Source organism: Mytilus californianus, unplaced genomic scaffold (assembly GCF_021869535.1).
Source record: "Mytilus californianus isolate M0D057914Y unplaced genomic scaffold, xbMytCali1.0.p SCAF_3, whole genome shotgun sequence".
Lineage (NCBI taxonomy): Eukaryota > Metazoa > Mollusca > Bivalvia > Mytilida > Mytilidae > Mytilus > Mytilus californianus.
Window position 1 is genome coordinate 25,861,299 of NW_026262679.1, and position 16,820 is coordinate 25,878,118.

Consider the following 16,820-nt stretch of genomic DNA (forward strand, 5'->3'; position numbering starts at 1 on the left):
GTCTGTTTTAGGATTATTTTTTTGAAAATCCCAGTATTTGTAAATGAATAGTTTGACTTAAATGTGATTAGAATGAATATTGTAATTGTCTTTCTTATAATATGATCATTGAAAACTAAACAAAAGTTGTTAAAATACTTCTAATGTATATTTAATATGATTTCTTTAATAAGTATAATATATGTTTGTGGTAATTAATTAAGGTTACTAGTATGATTATGATTATGTTTTAAGGGGAAAAAAATACTGCAAGTTCAAGAGGAATCCTGAAAATTTTGCATTATTTGTTAAAAATCTCATGTTATCTTGTTTCCAAAAGAAATTTCAGCAACATTTGGAGATTTATGTTCTTTTGAATATTTGGACCTAGTCCTCTCATAACATTAATTCAAGTAGACTGGAATTATTGTCAAATCAAAATATTTTGTCTGAATTTTAAATTATGTGCTATATTGTATGTTTCTGTACATGATTACTAAAAACATTTGCACATTAATATTTATTTTCTAATTTATTGTTTTTGTTTTTTCAGAAATTTGCAATGTCATGGGATCGCATCAAGAATTCTAGAAGAGTTATTATACACATTCCTTCTCTTGGTTTGTCACAAGATATCAGAGATAATATTAATGACTTTGCAATCAGACAAAATACACAAATGGCTCGGCTGTGTGATATAAGAGGTTATTATGCATACTTTATTTCAAAGTTTCAGAGAACTTTATTTGCTCATCGTGGACAATTTTGACAATTTTTCAGGATGATCATTTCTTAGTAATAGAACTTTAATTCAAGAAAAACAATGTTAAATCATGGTGCCTTTTTAAAAGGTTAACAAAATAAGAAATATACAAGAAATAATGATTTAAATGATGATAGAAAAAAAATGTGCATACCTGTTCATGTTGTTGTCCAACTTTTGGTCTTTAACACCAAATTACTTATGCCTTAAGGTATTGGAGTTATTGATATGAGTATGATTCCTGCCTCATTGACTATTAAAGAAGTAAATTTTGGGATATTGACCTGATTGTAATTTAAATTTTTTTTAATGTGGTAATTGATTACTGTTTTAGATCCCAATGTAGATGTAATTTATGTATCTCCTGTCCCCATACACGATGAGACAGAGCAGTATTATTCCAAACTTCTTGGTCTAAGGCATGCGGTAGATAGTGGAGAAGTGGAGGACCAAGCTAATATGGGGGAGAGATATCATGTTATCATGCCAGAGGCTATAAATAGCTTCCAGGTAATCAGTTTAATTCAAAATCAAATAAATTCCATCCAAATTATGTCTATATTAATAAGATAAAAGGATGTCCACCCGTATAATTCCACAGTGAGATTTCAATATTTTAAAGATGTTGTTACCCATATATCATTTTATTCTCTTCGAAAAAAAAATGAAAAGGTTCCTGATCTTTTTTGTTTGATAATTGAGGTAAAAAATGGGACAATTTTACAAAATTTGAATAAAGAAATAGTCACAACAATGTTGTGCTAGTTAACATCTCCTCTCAAGCTGGAAGATGGTCTTTAAGAGAGCCCTGCCACATCATGCTTGACCAGAAACTATACATGTAGTTAGGCAAAATATGTATACTAGTCACTATCAAGATGGGATTATTACAAGAAGATTATATGATGAAACAGATATATTGTATGAAAATACATTTCTACAGAATATAATATAGTACTTTTTGTTTGCCATTCAAAAAATGTTCACATGCATGATTTAATTTTACTGGATTTGATGCATTTAAATTTTTTAATGGCCATAGGTATGATGTCTAAAACCATATTGGCAGGACATATCTTTTACAATTTCATCTTCAAATTTGTCAATTTTGTGTAAAGGCTACCACTAGAATAGATTAAGTCAGACATAATTGGGATATTTAAGACATTTTTTTTTCATTCAAGAGAAATAACTCTATTTTGATGCTTTTGATAAAGTCTTACATATTTTAACCATAAAAATGGAAAACTTTGTTTCCAAAAAAAATTTCAATAATGCAAAACAATTCATGTGCTGCTTGAGAAAAAAAATTAAAACATGCAACCACAGGACAAGCTTGAGAATAAATATATGTATGGTAATATTATAATTGAAATGACTTTTTTATGATTTAACATTATATTTCAGACTGCAACAAGTGTTTGTATTTATTTCACTGTGCCTTAGGACTGTTCCATTGAAACATGCATGATACCCAGGGAAGGCACTTTGGGAAATGTAACCATCTATGGAGACAATTTTAAAACTTCTCTTACACTTTCACTGTGCAAAAACATCCACCCATAGATGAGATTTTGAAGTGCCTTCCCTTATCCCTTGTTTGTAAATATGGAACAACCCTTACTGTTTATTATTGTTATTGTTATTATTTAGTTATTAAAGATTTTCATAATTAATGAATAATTTGACATGTTTGTGTTTGAGTAACTTAATTGTTGGGTATGTTGCTTATATTATACACAGAATATAAAGGTACATATCAGTATATGGAAGATACATTGTTTAATACTTTAATTTATCTAATTTCAATCATGTATTTATGGGAATGTTATATGCAACACAGCCTTATATATAATTTATAGAACAGCTAAACTAACATAATATAAGAAGAACTAATAATTGTACATTCATTGGAATAACAAGAAAATTATAATGGCCATCAACTTATACAGTGTACACTGTTTTTAGGCAGTTAAGCTGCCTTATGCGAGCACCCTAGATTTGTGTTCTACCCAATAAATGCTGAAATACGTGCCATTGTTATTATCTAGCTGGCTATTATGTTATTTATAACTAATTGGACATTTTTTTAATACTTTTATTTCTGGAATACAAAAAATATGACCAGAAAAACCTTAAATGATCGTCGAACTACCCAAAACTTTTGAAGTTGCACATAGGAAGTAGTGCTCTATAGAAATCCGTACGTAGTTTATTATCCCCTGTGCTTTTGGCTACGATGTCAAAGAACAATTGTATGAAATATTTCATCGCCGAAAATCGGTAATTACAAGTCGTTTATATTTCCCAAATGGCAAAATGCGCAGGAATATTGTTCATGTACAACAAATCTCTATGATAGAGGAAATGAAGTTATATAAGTGGGTGGTAATTTCTAACTTATCTTGCCAAATAAGGTTGTTGTTATTTTATGAATGAAACGAGGTCATGAAAACAGATGTGGAAATCGACGTTGATGGGATGTTTTAAGTAATGTGGACAACTTGTCCCCGAGACAAGTCGGACCGAATCCACTCAAACCGTCTAAGAAGACAACTTTGACCGTTTGTCAGATTTACTTAGGGTTTCATAAAATATTAGACTAACATGTCTAGCGGAGCCATTTATCTTTTGTTTGTGCATTGGGGTCTATTAAGGGGTATTTGGAGGGGCCTGAAGAAGGGAGGGGTTTACTATAGAACCCTATGAGATTTTATTTTTTTTTAATTTTCAAATGACTATTTCTCGAAAACAGTAGGTGATGCAGTCTTCAGTAATGAGAACAGGACAATACAAAAAATCAACCAAAATATAGGGTGAGTCCCTGGGGGTCATCCCAACCCCCTTTAATTTGAAAATGTACTTTTATCTTGTAAACCGTCGCGATCCCCACCCCTAAACAATATATATACTTGAATGGGACAATTAAAGAAATCAAATGAAAATAATTTGGGGGAGTCCCCAGTGTCGTCCCACCCCCTCCTGTTTGAGAACTTGGAAATGGTCAAGATCCCCACCCCTAAACCATATATATTCATGTATGGGACAATAAAACAAATCAAAAATGAAATATAGAGTGAGTCCCTGGGGTCACCCAAACACCTCCTGTTTGAGAACTTGTAAACGGTCGAGATCCCCACCCCTAAACCATATATATTCATGTATGGGACAATATAACAAATCAAATGAAATATATGGGGAGTCCCTGGGGTCACCCCAACCCCTCCTGTTTGAGAACTTGGAAATGGTTGAGATCCCCACCCCTAAACCATATACATTCATGTATGGGACAATAAAACAAATCAAATGAAATATAGGGGGAGTCCCTAGGGACACCCCCGCCCCTCCTGTTTGAGAACTTGTCCCCACCCCTAAACCATATATATTCATGTATGGGACAATATAACAAATCAAATGAAATGTATGGGGAGTTCCTCGGGTCACCCCTACCCCTCCTGTTTGAGAACTTGGAAATGGTCGAGATCCCCACCCCTAAACCATATATATTCATGTATGGGACAATAAAACAAATCAAATGAAATATAGGGGGAGTCCATGGGGACACCCCACCCCCTCTTGTTTGAGAACTTGTAAACAGTCAAGATCCCCACCCCTAAACCATATATATTCATGTATGGGACAATATAACAAATCAAATGAAATATTTGGGGAGTCCCTGGGGTCACCCCACCCCCTCCTGTTTGAGAACTTGGAAATGGTCGAGATCCCCACCCCTAAACCATATGTATTCATGTATGGGACAATATAACAAATCAAATGAAATATAGGGGGGAGTCACTGGGGTCACCCCACCCCCTCCTGTTTGAGAACTTGTAAACAGTCGAGATACCCACACCTAAACCATATTTATTCCTGTTCATCATTTCAAAAAGATTTGAATGACATACAGGGTCAATCTCCTTGGTGTCACATATGCATATCACTTTACTAGACCAAACCAATATGAACTGGACTTTGCCCAATGTCAGGAGACCATGGGAATGACGAATTATGGGGGCTTTGTTTGGGAGACTTCGTAACGGCATCCTGTTACAATTATTTCTTGTTTATTATAAAAAAATTTTGATCCAAAAAATGAGTAGATTATTGAATTTACTTTAATTGTTTATTAAATTATTTCTGGGCCTATAATAATTTTCATTTATGGCTCATTTTAAAGAAAACATATAAATCTTTCAAGCAGTGTAAAGCCCGAGAATGTTTGACCAACTGTTTTATAATCACCTGTCATTTTATTCCAAACTTGGTATGGAGTAACATCATGCACTTGGGGGGTGAAGATGGGGGTCATTTACATTGATATATGAGTTGCTTTTGAAAACCTTGATGAAATATTAATTAATTTGCCTTAATAATCAATTCATTTAATGAACATAAATGTACAATATACGAATGTTTAATATTTGTTCTTTCAAATCTTAAAAGAAAATTGAAGCAACATTGCCACAGTTTTCATAATTACGTTTGCCTTGGTTTTTGGTTAACTGCCTACAGCGCTTACAGTGCTTTGATTTAATGATAGTTTACCTTCAATTTGTCAAAATGTCAACGATGATGCTATTAGGTAAATTTTTCACATTTTGATAACTAATGGAAAATTGAATGTCAAGACAGATCTCAGCACAGATCACTTGATGATGCACAAAAAAATTAAAGATGAGTAGTCAGTTCTTGTATTAAGATTTTAACAAGGACACTGTAAGAGATTGTCAGCTGTTGAAATTGAAATTGCTCAGGTTGAACAGATTGATTCAGGAACCAGGAAACTTTATATTCAAAATACCAGCATTCCTCCATAGTTTTACATTGTGAAACAATCCGAAAAGAATTGACTATTTTCAAGAGAAAAAAACCTGTAACTTTAGAAGGCTGCAAATTACACCTATTTTGTTACTTTTCAGGGTCACAGATTTTGTTTGTCATCACTTCTGAAATACAGTCCTAGAGCTTTAAGAAGAATAAAAACATTAATTAAAGGAAGAGAGGCTTACATAGTAACTGGGGTACCACACAAGGATGACTTAGCTATAGCAGACTTTTTAGATGTTCCTATCTTGGCTCCAGAGCCTGAAGTAGCACATCTCTACTCCACTAAATCAGGGTGTAAACGTATCTTTGCCAGTGCCAATGTAGAAATGCCTCCTAGTGAATATGATGTATATAGTCTTGGTCAGGTAAGATTTGATATGGGCTCACAACAATGGGCAGAATGCAATGGGTTATAAAAATGTTTCATTCATTATTTTTTGTTCCCCACGCAAGGGGACATAGAAATACTGGGCATCTATCTGGTCTTGTTAGCGCTCTCACGTGTACAATTCTTTCCAGATTTTTATGAAACTTATATCATAGGTTTATATAAGCAATGTCTTTAATGAGTTCGAAAATCAGTGCCGATCAATAATTTTTAAAAGAGGTATGTCCCATGGAAACATTGATTATATGGAAAATTGCATTGTAAGTGCTCTCACATGTACAATTTTTGCCAGATTTTTATCAAATTCATATCAAAGGTATATAACAGCAATGTCTCAGACAATTTCTAAATAAGTGCTGATCAAATAGTTTTAATGAGTTTCTCTTGGAAATATTAAATGTATCTGAAATTGCTCTCAAGTCTTCAACTCTCTAGTAAGATGATTTTAAAAAGTTTTAAAGACCAAAAAAAATTTATTTTTAGTTATTGTTGTTGGACAGATCAGATAAAATATATGCAACTCGGGGGACATTGGAACTCTGTTCTTTTATTATGATAGATAAGAATAAATGATAAATAAAAATGGATAGTAGAAATTTTCACTCAGGCTGAATTTTTATGTCACATTTGGCTATTGTGATGCATAAAGAAAAAAGTGTCAAATGAAACACAAACATCACAAATTCAAAAGATCTTTTTCCTTCTATAACTGAATTTTCAATAATTTATGTCAACTAAAACGAAATAAAAGATGTAAATTATATTGTGGAACAGCAAAAAGTTTATATTAGAAATTGGAAGTCTTAATTCTAGTTTTAACTATAAAGATTTTTTCAAATGAAATATACATATTTGTCTGACATATTTACGCTTCTCAAAATTTCAGGTATTTACCAGCTGCAACTTTTGAGTATAAAATATATCTAATCATTTCCATCAACTTTTATATAGACTTCATTCTAACTTTTACCTTCACTTATATAAACCAATAGATACAAGCTTGACAGATTTGTTTTTTGAAAATCCATAACAAGGTGTTGAAGGACAATTTTTCAAGATAAGTGATACAGGCCCCTTAGAGCCTCTAGTTTTTCACTGAGCAATGGAAGCATTAATATTATTAAACTGATTTTGCTGCATGAAATATTGAAGTTTTCATAAGATGTCTTGAATTCAATAAACTTGTATATGTAAGACAGTTAGTGCCTTTTTTTTTCCAGTTACATGAAAGTTTAGCCCAGTTAGTTACAGAAAATCTGACAGTACGTAGATGGTTGTTTAAATTAGATGATGAGTTTGATGGACGAGGGATAGCGTATTGTGATATTGCAGACCATTTACAGTGTTATCCATGGGCATTGAAGGAATCCAGACGATATGGTGATAAATGGGACCGTAAATGGGCTCAGGTTAGTGAACAATCACATCACTTATGATTTCTTTGTCACAGGTAATATTGAAAAAGTGTTTTTATTCTTTGAAGGAAACCAGTTTCCATAGATATCATGACTCAGTAAAACCACAATACTACATAACATCCAAAGAAAATGAAGGCTACGCCTTGAGCCAATAGAGCTAACCTCGACCCAATACAACTGTTCTTGAACATAAAACAGGATTAATATGAAAACACATTTAATAACACTGTAATACCAACTTGTTATATTGTAGGAAGCTGCTTATATAAAAATACATGCAGAAATACCAGAGGTGCTAGCTACACATGCAAAACCAGTTAATACAAAATTATATCCTACATGGGATTCTTTCCTCGATGCATTTCTTAGTCAAGGTAAGTTCTAAAGATGTACACCTTGTTAGAATATATATGTAGCTATAGATTTATGCCTTAATCATTATATGATTGATTGATAGTTGGTTCCTTAGTGCTCAGTTGGAAATAGTTCATGCATGTTCAGGACAAGAGGCCTAAATAAAGTATGACAAAATTTGAATATTATAGTATTGATATATTTGTACCATATTAGTGCTTACTGGATGTCTGACATGTTATAAGAGGTAGATTAGTATCACTTTGTGATCTGCAAATTTGGCCAATGTGTTCTTATTAATCATACCTGTTTGTTTTTAATGTCAGATCATCACAAAAATTGACCACACACACTTCTATCATGATTATTATAGTAAGTTGGTTATTAGAATGTCAAGGTTCCACTAAGAATGTGCATATGTTATATATTCCTATTTTACAGGTGGAGTGATAGAAGCTTGTCCTCCATCAGATACAACAACAACTATATCAGTAGATATGTTAATAGAACCAACAGGAAAATACAATATAGTATGTCTTGGTGATCAGATTCATGCAGACACACCCTTCAGTTGCTGGGGTGTGTCCATACCACAGTCTTCTATAGAACCTGATGATTTAAACATTGCTTGTAAAAGAGTGGCTGAAGCATGTAAATCCAGGGGAATTCTGGGACATTTCTGTGTTGACTTTATCACATTTATTGATCCTAAAACAGTAAGTTACATTAATGGTTATTTGAAGTAATAATACAAAGTTCTAATTATACAAAGTGTCATACATAGAAACAAAAAGACAATATAATAATAAGTAGATGTAGTATGAATGCCAATGAGAAAACTCTCTACCAAAGACCAAATGACGTAGAAGTTAACAACCATAGGTCACCGTACAGCCTGCAACAATGAGCAAAACCCATACCTCATGGCAAGCTAAACAGGTCTCAAACTTTTAAAACATGGCTGGCAATGCATTTAGAATATTTTGTGTAAATTCTACAATTGATTTAAAAGAAAATTTGAATCATATATAAAGCAGTGGTAGAATCTGTTTCACTACTGTTATATAACCAGACATTGATCTCTGTATGGATAAGTGATTTCAAAGAATTGTGTTCCTTTTGTATGACTTCATTATATAGTAGAAATTTTTCTATGCTTTCATAATGACAACATCAGAAATTGGCAAAGAAATGTTATGGTATGATTAAATTTGAATAGTTTAAGACGTTAGATGATTCAAACCTATTATGATTTATAAAAATTGTGATTTATTTTGATTTTTTTTTCAGGAGACCCAGAAGTTATGGGCCTTGGACCTAAGTTTACATTATAGTGACAGTCTGTCTATGTATCAATTAATGCAGTATGTCAGTAATGGTGCTCTAGATACTTCTACTCATGAATTCAATGTTCCTGCTCCTAAATCAGATAATACAAAACGACGGAGGAGGAGGCTAGCTGGAGAAAAAGAAGAGGTCAGTGTGATCGTTGTTTATGTTTGTATTCTCAGTTCAACATTTTATGATATCTTTTGCTAATTTCTTTTATAGTGTTCATTGATTTATTTAGATTAAAAAATTCAGTGCGTATTTACTGTTAAAACAAACTAAAATTTGAAAAAACAATGTTTTTTTAGCATCAAATTCAGTCCAAAATGTAGGTTTTTGTCCATTTTTTAATAAGGATTGTAAGTGGATTTTTTTCCCTAGAGAATAGCTTGTAAATGATGTATATTTGAAGCTTTTTATGTTTATTTAGTTGGAAGTTGAAAATTAAAAAAAATGTATCATTTGTTTCATCACCTGAGTTGTATCTTATTTTAGGCCCCACCAAACACAAGTAGATATGGAGTGATGAGTACAAAGTTATTACATACAAACTTAGCAGTGGTACATTACAGTGTGTTCTTCCAGATGTGTAGAGCTCATGGTATAGGCTATGATATTAAGGTAAATTATGGGCTTATTTATGTTTAACAGAACAGAACAGATCATACCTGTACAGAACAAAGAGATTTAAGTTGGAAATGAAAGAATTTTTTAGTTTGAAGTTTTAAAATGGAGTACATAAATTGAGAAAAAGGCAATAAAGAAATATAGATAAGAACAGTAGCAAAATGATTTCTTTTGATGCTTTGTATGTTACTACCAAGAAACCATTGTTATTATAATACTCTTTTTCAAAGATTCAAAGTTAAAATTATTTGACTATCATATGTTTTGTGTAGGTGAAGTCTTTCTAGTAATTGACTTAATGGCTACTAAATATATATTTCAGGAAAAACAAGGCACAGTGTTCACATTGATTGATAATACAAAGAGAGAAAGATTAGGAATGCTGTAAGTTTATTTGACAATTTTGAAACAATTATTTTGATCTTGTTATTTTATCCTTATACATGAGATAACAAGTAGAAAAATTAAATCATAAGCATGGAAGGTCTACTACAATGTACATGTTGTACCATCCAAGTTTTTTTTTCTTTTTTGGCATTACAAGATGTATAGACAATACCAGAATTTACAATTTTCAGATAAATTTTAAATTTGCATTCTCTAAATTGTGAAAGGGATATGTAGCAGAAATATATACAGCAATAATGGTGTTCCATTTCCTGTCATCCTATGATATCTTCAAAAAACATGCATGATTGTTTTACTTCAAACCTTGGTTTGAATTGTTTTATTGAAAAAAATTTACACAATTATTCATTAGCCAATCAGAGTTCTTACATTTTCAAAGTTACCAAAGAGCCATTCCTGCAAAATATTAAAGTATTCAGGTTAAAACTCCATCAAAACATTTGTATGGAAATCTCTTCCTTAAAATCTGGAAATTTTTTTTTAATTAGCACTCATATTGAAGTTTGAAATAAAATTTTAGCATTTTTGTCTCTTGCAGTATGCGAGACACATGGATTACTATCCAGCAGAGGTGACAATGTAAACTATTTGTATAAAGCTTTATATTTCAGAAGGTAGTAGACCTGGATGCTTCATATCTTGTATATAGATACCTTATGTTAGGAAGTTTCCGTCTGTCATATGTCCATTGTCTTTGACCTCATTTTCATGGTTCAGTGACTGCTTGAAAAAGAATGGTTTTTTTTTGTCAAGTGATAACTATATTTGGTATATGGGTTCCTTGCAACGTCTACATGTCTGTCAGGTAGGGTTCACTTGATCTCACATTGACCTTAATTTCATGGTTCATTGCACAATATTTAGTTTTTATGGTTTGGTCTTTTTCTCAGATACTATAAGGAAAAGGGCCTATATATTTGGTGTATGGAATGATTGTAAATTGTACATGTCCATCTGACCATGACCTAATTTTCATGGTTCATTGGACAATGTTAAGTTTTTGTGGTTTGTCTATTTCTCAGATATTATAAGCAATTGGTCATTTATATTTGGTGTATGGAACAATTGTAAGGTGTACATATCTGTCTAACAGGGTTCATATGACCTTGACCTCATTTTCATCATTCATTGGTCAATTGATAAGTAAAACAGGCAAGACATTTCAGCATGTGCACTCTTGTTTGAAGCATGTATAATGTAATGCCTGTTTATTACAGAACAATAGGTGATGACCTGAAGTCATCTCTAGCTAACTTTGCCAGGAACTTGTCAACTATACATCATGAGATATCAGCACCAAACATGCAGGGTGAAACTAATTTCAAGGTAAGCTTTCCATACAGATATATGTATTAATACAAAAAAATCACCAGAGAATAATATGTAGATATCAGCAAAAGCTTTACAAAAAAAAAAGATATTTGTTACAAAATGTATTTTAAAAAGATGTTAATGTGTGTAAAATATCTTTTTGAGTAAAGCCTTAGCTCATTTTTTGACCCAAAACTATGCATGGAATGGTCAATTTAGGTCAAATACCTAAATTTTGTGACCTTTCTGCACTTAAGTGCCCAGATTATGTTAACCTGTGTATTTATCAATAAAATTGACATATCTTTGAAAGGCTTTAAGTATTATACTACTATATTTGCAAATTCAGTAGCCAAATAATGGCTCTTATCATACCTCTTTCTTTATGAATAAAAAATGAAAGCAAATTAATCACATAATTTGAAGTCATTTTACTTGTGGATCCTGACAATGAAATTTTTATTGTAAATGCCACAGTCAGAATTGTTTAAAAAATAGATTGACTTTGAAATATTAGTATGATTCAAGAAATAAAAACCCAAATTTAAACATACATGATTTCCTTTATAAAGTATGGATACTGTTTGGAACATCCTGAAGCTATTGCTCATTCAGAAGCAATAAAGGTAAAATGTTTGATTTTGTGTACCAAGGGAAAGGACAACAAATGTATTTCCACAGGAAATAAGGTCAAAGAATATTACTTGCACGGTTTTAATAGGGGAAATTGTAGCACTTTAGCAACAGGTTTTTTTTTATCTAGATTGGTATTTGGGATTATGTCATTATAATATTTTGATAACTGAAAATCTACAGATTTATTACACAAATAAATAAGTGACATGAGCCTTTAATGATCAACTCCTTCTATAGTTTTCAACTCAGATCCTTAAAATTTCACCAAAAAGATTAAACACATATTGAAGCTGTGAACCTGCTATTGTAGAATTGTTTGATGAAATTTTTTCCCCATTTTTCCAGACTTGGGAACTAAGTTTTTTTTCGGCAAAATTCATGAAAGAGGGTACAAGTTTTGTGTAATCAACTCCTCCTACAGTTTTCAACCCAGATCCCTGAAGCTTCACTAAAAGATTGCACATATGATGAAGTTGTGCACATGCTATTTTGTAATTGTTTTAGGAATTTTTACATTTAATATTACACATATTTAAATTTTCAGTCTAGAGCATTCTGAATTGATTAAGAAACATTTGCGTTTTTGGTCTATTTTTTTAGCAAAAAATTATAAAAGATTTCCTATTTTGTGTAATCAATTCCTCCTGTTTTCAAACAAGATTGATAAAATTCCACTGGAAAATGTCACACATTGAAGTTGTGCACCTGCTATTTTGGAATTATTTGGCTACATTTGGGAACTTGATAAGTTATTTTTTTCATTTCCATTTCCATATATTTAAATTTTCTTTATATAAATATAAGAAGGTGTGGTATGATTGCCAATGAGACAACTCTCCACCAGAGACCAAATGAAATAGAAGGTTACCACAATAATTTATAGACTCCATGTGTTTAAGAAAGATTCTGTGTGCAATACTGACATTTGAGTCATTCTTTATGAACTCAATTAAATTGTTGTTTAAGATATGCCCATGTTCTTGGAAACTTTGGCACATTTTCCTGTGATTACTCAGAATACTTATTCAGCTGTTATTTATTTTTCAGAGTGCTATAAAGGATGTTGAAGCAATCTTGAACATTACAATTGAAAATGCTGAGGAATATGAAGAAATACAGAATAAAACATCATGAGTAATGACAGAACTATAGTAAATTGCAATATTCATCAATAAGTGAGAAATATACCAGGAATGTGTATTATATGTCTTTTTGTAACAATTACTTGTTTCAGTTGAAAGATGGAAAGAAATAATGTAGAATTCATTCTCATTGTTCTAATATACCAGCATTTATAAAATGTTAAGTACTGTACTTGCATTTGATAGTTTTAATATTGTAAATCTAATCAGGGTTTAATCATTTTAAAATACAGTTTGTCCTTGTCAATAATGTGTATTCATCTAACAACTTTCCCTGTATGTTACAATTTTATTTGTTATATCTGTGATATATTTAAGAATTCTGTGATAAAAAATACTTTTATTTTTACAATATAATGTTAAGTCTTTATCCGTCCAGGTTGAATCTTAATTCTTTAAATTTTATACATATATACTAATTCCAACATTAGATATCATATTTTTATGATGGGTTGCGGTCTCATCGGTGTAATATAATTCCATTCTGTCTAACTTTCAGTCCCTGTACAATCGTAGAGATTAAAATAAGTTTTGAAAGTAAAGATTGAATTGGTAATCTGAATTTCAAACTTTTCTGTTACTTAGCAATTGTAGAGACATGACAGTTATTACAGTTTAATAACCCACTATCAGTATCTTATTTAAAAGTTTTCCTTAAGGTATATTTTATGTTCACCATTGCTAATGTTAGTAATCTTTAGGTACATTACGGTGTTCCTAATTATTTTATGCCTTGTTATGTTTAAATGTATTATTTTCATTTTTTCTGCACTTGAATCAAAATCAGCAATGCACAATGTAGATAATTTATGTAAAAAATTATCAGTGTTATACTTATACAAAGCATTTTCTATGATTCTACAGATTAATTTATCATTGAACATTGTTTAAAATCTTTATCTCACTATTGTACATATTGGGCACATTTCTAGTCATAATGTGTGTGTCTGTCTGCACGACTAATATAATGGTTATCATGATGTATTGAAGTGCATTTATTTATTTAACCTCGAAAGGTGCTGCAATGATATACTTTAGGCCTGTATTGTATTTATATGTTTAATTGAATTATTTATAAATAGGTAAGTGGAGGTAAGAACAGTGATTGTATTAAAATAATATTTTACTTGGAATCAGGTTTTCATAGATGAACATAAACAAATTATAAACTAATAAGTTTCTCTTTAAATAGCTTTTATTTTTTATGTTTTATATTTTAATCAATACAACTACAAATAAAAGAGAAGTATTTACTTATACAGCTCCATTAAAAAGTAGAGGTCAAGGTCTGGTACGGGGCCCTTTGTATGTTAATAGTAATAATTTCTAGGTTTTGGTTAATAATATGATAAAACAATTTGATATAAACATTTATGTTGTAATTATGTAACAATGTTGCATTAGTCTATTTGGTCTAAGGTGTTTGAAAGAGCAGATTCTGATGTCAAAAATATAAATTTTCTGCATTTTCTGGCAAAATGACAAATTTAGAAGGTCTTATGAAAGGTTAAAAAATATGAAACAGAGAAGTGTAATCAAATCTTTGGTCATTTTTATGCCCCAGCTGTAGGTGACTGGGGCATTAAAAGTGTTACCCTTGACTGTCCGTCTTTCCAGTCCTTTCATCTTTCTGTCATTCTGTCTTTCCATTCGTGCCATTTTCGTTTGTTTGAAGCTTGAGCGGGGGAATTTGTGTCCGCAGACACATTCTTATTTTATTTTTTATAATTTTAATACTTATAAATACTTCACAGATGAATGATTAATTTCTGCAAATTGAGGGACCAAAAAGGCCACTTAAACCTTGTCTTTTGGTGTTTGTACTGTTCCAGTAAATTGTTTCTTTACATTTTATTTTATATATTTTTTTTAAATCAATATTTGTATTCTGTGATTAATTACGTTTAACTGTTTATTGTTATGTTATTTTATTAATTTAAACCTTGTATTATCTTATTTTACTTTTATTAAGTAAAATAAAATCTTTGGATGTCATGGATCAAAACATATATAATATAAAAAGAGATTATGAAAAACTTTTGTCTAGTCATATTTTATTTCCAAGATTTTTTGTATTAGATTTCATTTTACACCAGATTAGATCAGAAATTTGTGCAGTGTTGGGATCAATATAACGTTAACTGGATGACAACATTAACTTATGGGTAATGTCACCAAAAGGTCAATTTTCAACTAGGGTGACAATGTCAAAAAAGAAAAGTGCATGTGTGAAATGCTTCGCATATGCATAGAAAAATGTCATGTGATACAACTTTTTCAAACTCCACATTGAAACAACTACTATCTTGGAACTCTCCTTTTTGTTCTTGGAAACATTTTAGTAAGAGATAGAATTACTATACAGTAAGTGCTGCATATTTGGATAACCATAACAGACAAAATTTGTACATATTAAAACTGATAGCATTGAAACCAGGGTTTAATATTTTAATGAACTAACTCTGTGTTTCTCATTAAACTGGATAGCAGTAGTCAACATACACTCAAATAATATAAGAGATGTTGGCTTAATAAACACAGATGTTTTAACTCAACTGCCCCAAAGGGCCAAGTGAGCTTTTGTCATCTTCTGTCGAAGTCGTTAGTAAAATTTTACAAAAATTTTCTCTGAAACTACTGGGCTAAACTTAACCAAACATAACCACAATCATCATTGGGGTATCAAGTTTAAAAGATTTACCCTTTTTTTGTGTTTTGAGAAAAAACTTAAGATGGAGAGAAACGGTATACAGAAACCATGATCAACAGTACAAGATTTTTTTGTCTATTCTAGTCTACAATGTTGGAGAGTTTACATTGTTGAAGATGCACATAGACCAAGGGGAGCAACACAGGCTCTTTAGAGCCTAGAGTTTATATAGGGGTACAGAAATTTTTTCCTAGTGGATCACAGCCCTTTGTGACGAGACTTGTTCCTTTTTTTTTGTATAAGAGGATACCAGGAGTTACCAAAAATATTAGTTATTACAGCAGACCACACTTATCACTAATACTCAATTCCTCCAAAAAAATGATGAATAAACAAAGGTATTATTATAATGGAGTGAACATGAAGACACATCTTGTCTGCTTTACTGACCATAATCCAATTTATGTTGAAAGTCTTAAAAACAATTATTACATTTGTTGCAATGGATTTTCAAGGAAAATGAAAACCGATGATTTACATGTGAATTAAATCTTATAATTTAAATCCTCTGAAGTCGTAAAACAATAGGTGCTGTAATCAAATGAAGCTGCATCAAAACAAATTGAGAATGTGTAGAAAAAAATATAGTGCCTTGCATTTTCTATTAAAAAGTCTATGGACAATGTAATAAAGAGAATAAATAATCAAGATATATATAAATATTCAACTCTTGGCCGAAAAGTGCTGATTATTTATAACTCATTCCCCACCTCCGTTCATGGGTTAATGTTGTTCTGTCACTTGTTGAAAATTGTTCTATTGATTGATTGTTGTTTGCTTAACTTCCAAGAAAAAAAATCTTTCTATATTTGAAATCTTGGATTAGTTTTTCTATAAGCACATTAACATAACATTGTCAATGATCCATGCAAATGAGGATGAGGTCATAAACCTTGCCAGGCCTTCATGTACACCTTACAATGGT

General features: G+C 31.2%; 1 protein-coding gene across 8 annotated transcripts in view; it reads left to right on the top strand.

Annotated features, from left to right (window-relative positions):
- LOC127734220 (IQ domain-containing protein H-like) overlaps positions 1-15,225 on the top strand; it is a 36,863-nt gene extending 21,638 nt beyond the window's left edge. For 5 of the 8 annotated variants that reach the window (XM_052243983.1, XM_052243977.1, XM_052243979.1 and 2 more), the window contains 12 exons: positions 533-683; positions 1,077-1,252; positions 5,665-5,937; positions 7,181-7,369; positions 7,632-7,752; positions 8,174-8,448; positions 9,023-9,208; positions 9,557-9,682; positions 10,011-10,072; positions 11,314-11,422; positions 11,980-12,033; positions 13,091-15,225. In XM_052243983.1, coding sequence (XP_052099943.1) covers positions 533-683; positions 1,077-1,252; positions 5,665-5,937; positions 7,181-7,369; positions 7,632-7,752; positions 8,174-8,448; positions 9,023-9,208; positions 9,557-9,682; positions 10,011-10,072; positions 11,314-11,422; positions 11,980-12,033; positions 13,091-13,177 — 1,809 coding nt within the window. In that variant the 3' untranslated portion in view covers positions 13,178-15,225. The remainder of the gene's footprint in view (positions 1-532; positions 684-1,076; positions 1,253-5,664; positions 5,938-7,180; positions 7,370-7,631; positions 7,753-8,173; positions 8,449-9,022; positions 9,209-9,556; positions 9,683-10,010; positions 10,073-11,313; positions 11,423-11,979; positions 12,034-13,090) is intronic. The other 3 variants (XM_052243984.1, XM_052243981.1, XM_052243982.1) reach the window with 1 other exon arrangement.
- The last annotated feature ends 1,595 nt before the right edge of the window (positions 15,226-16,820 follow it).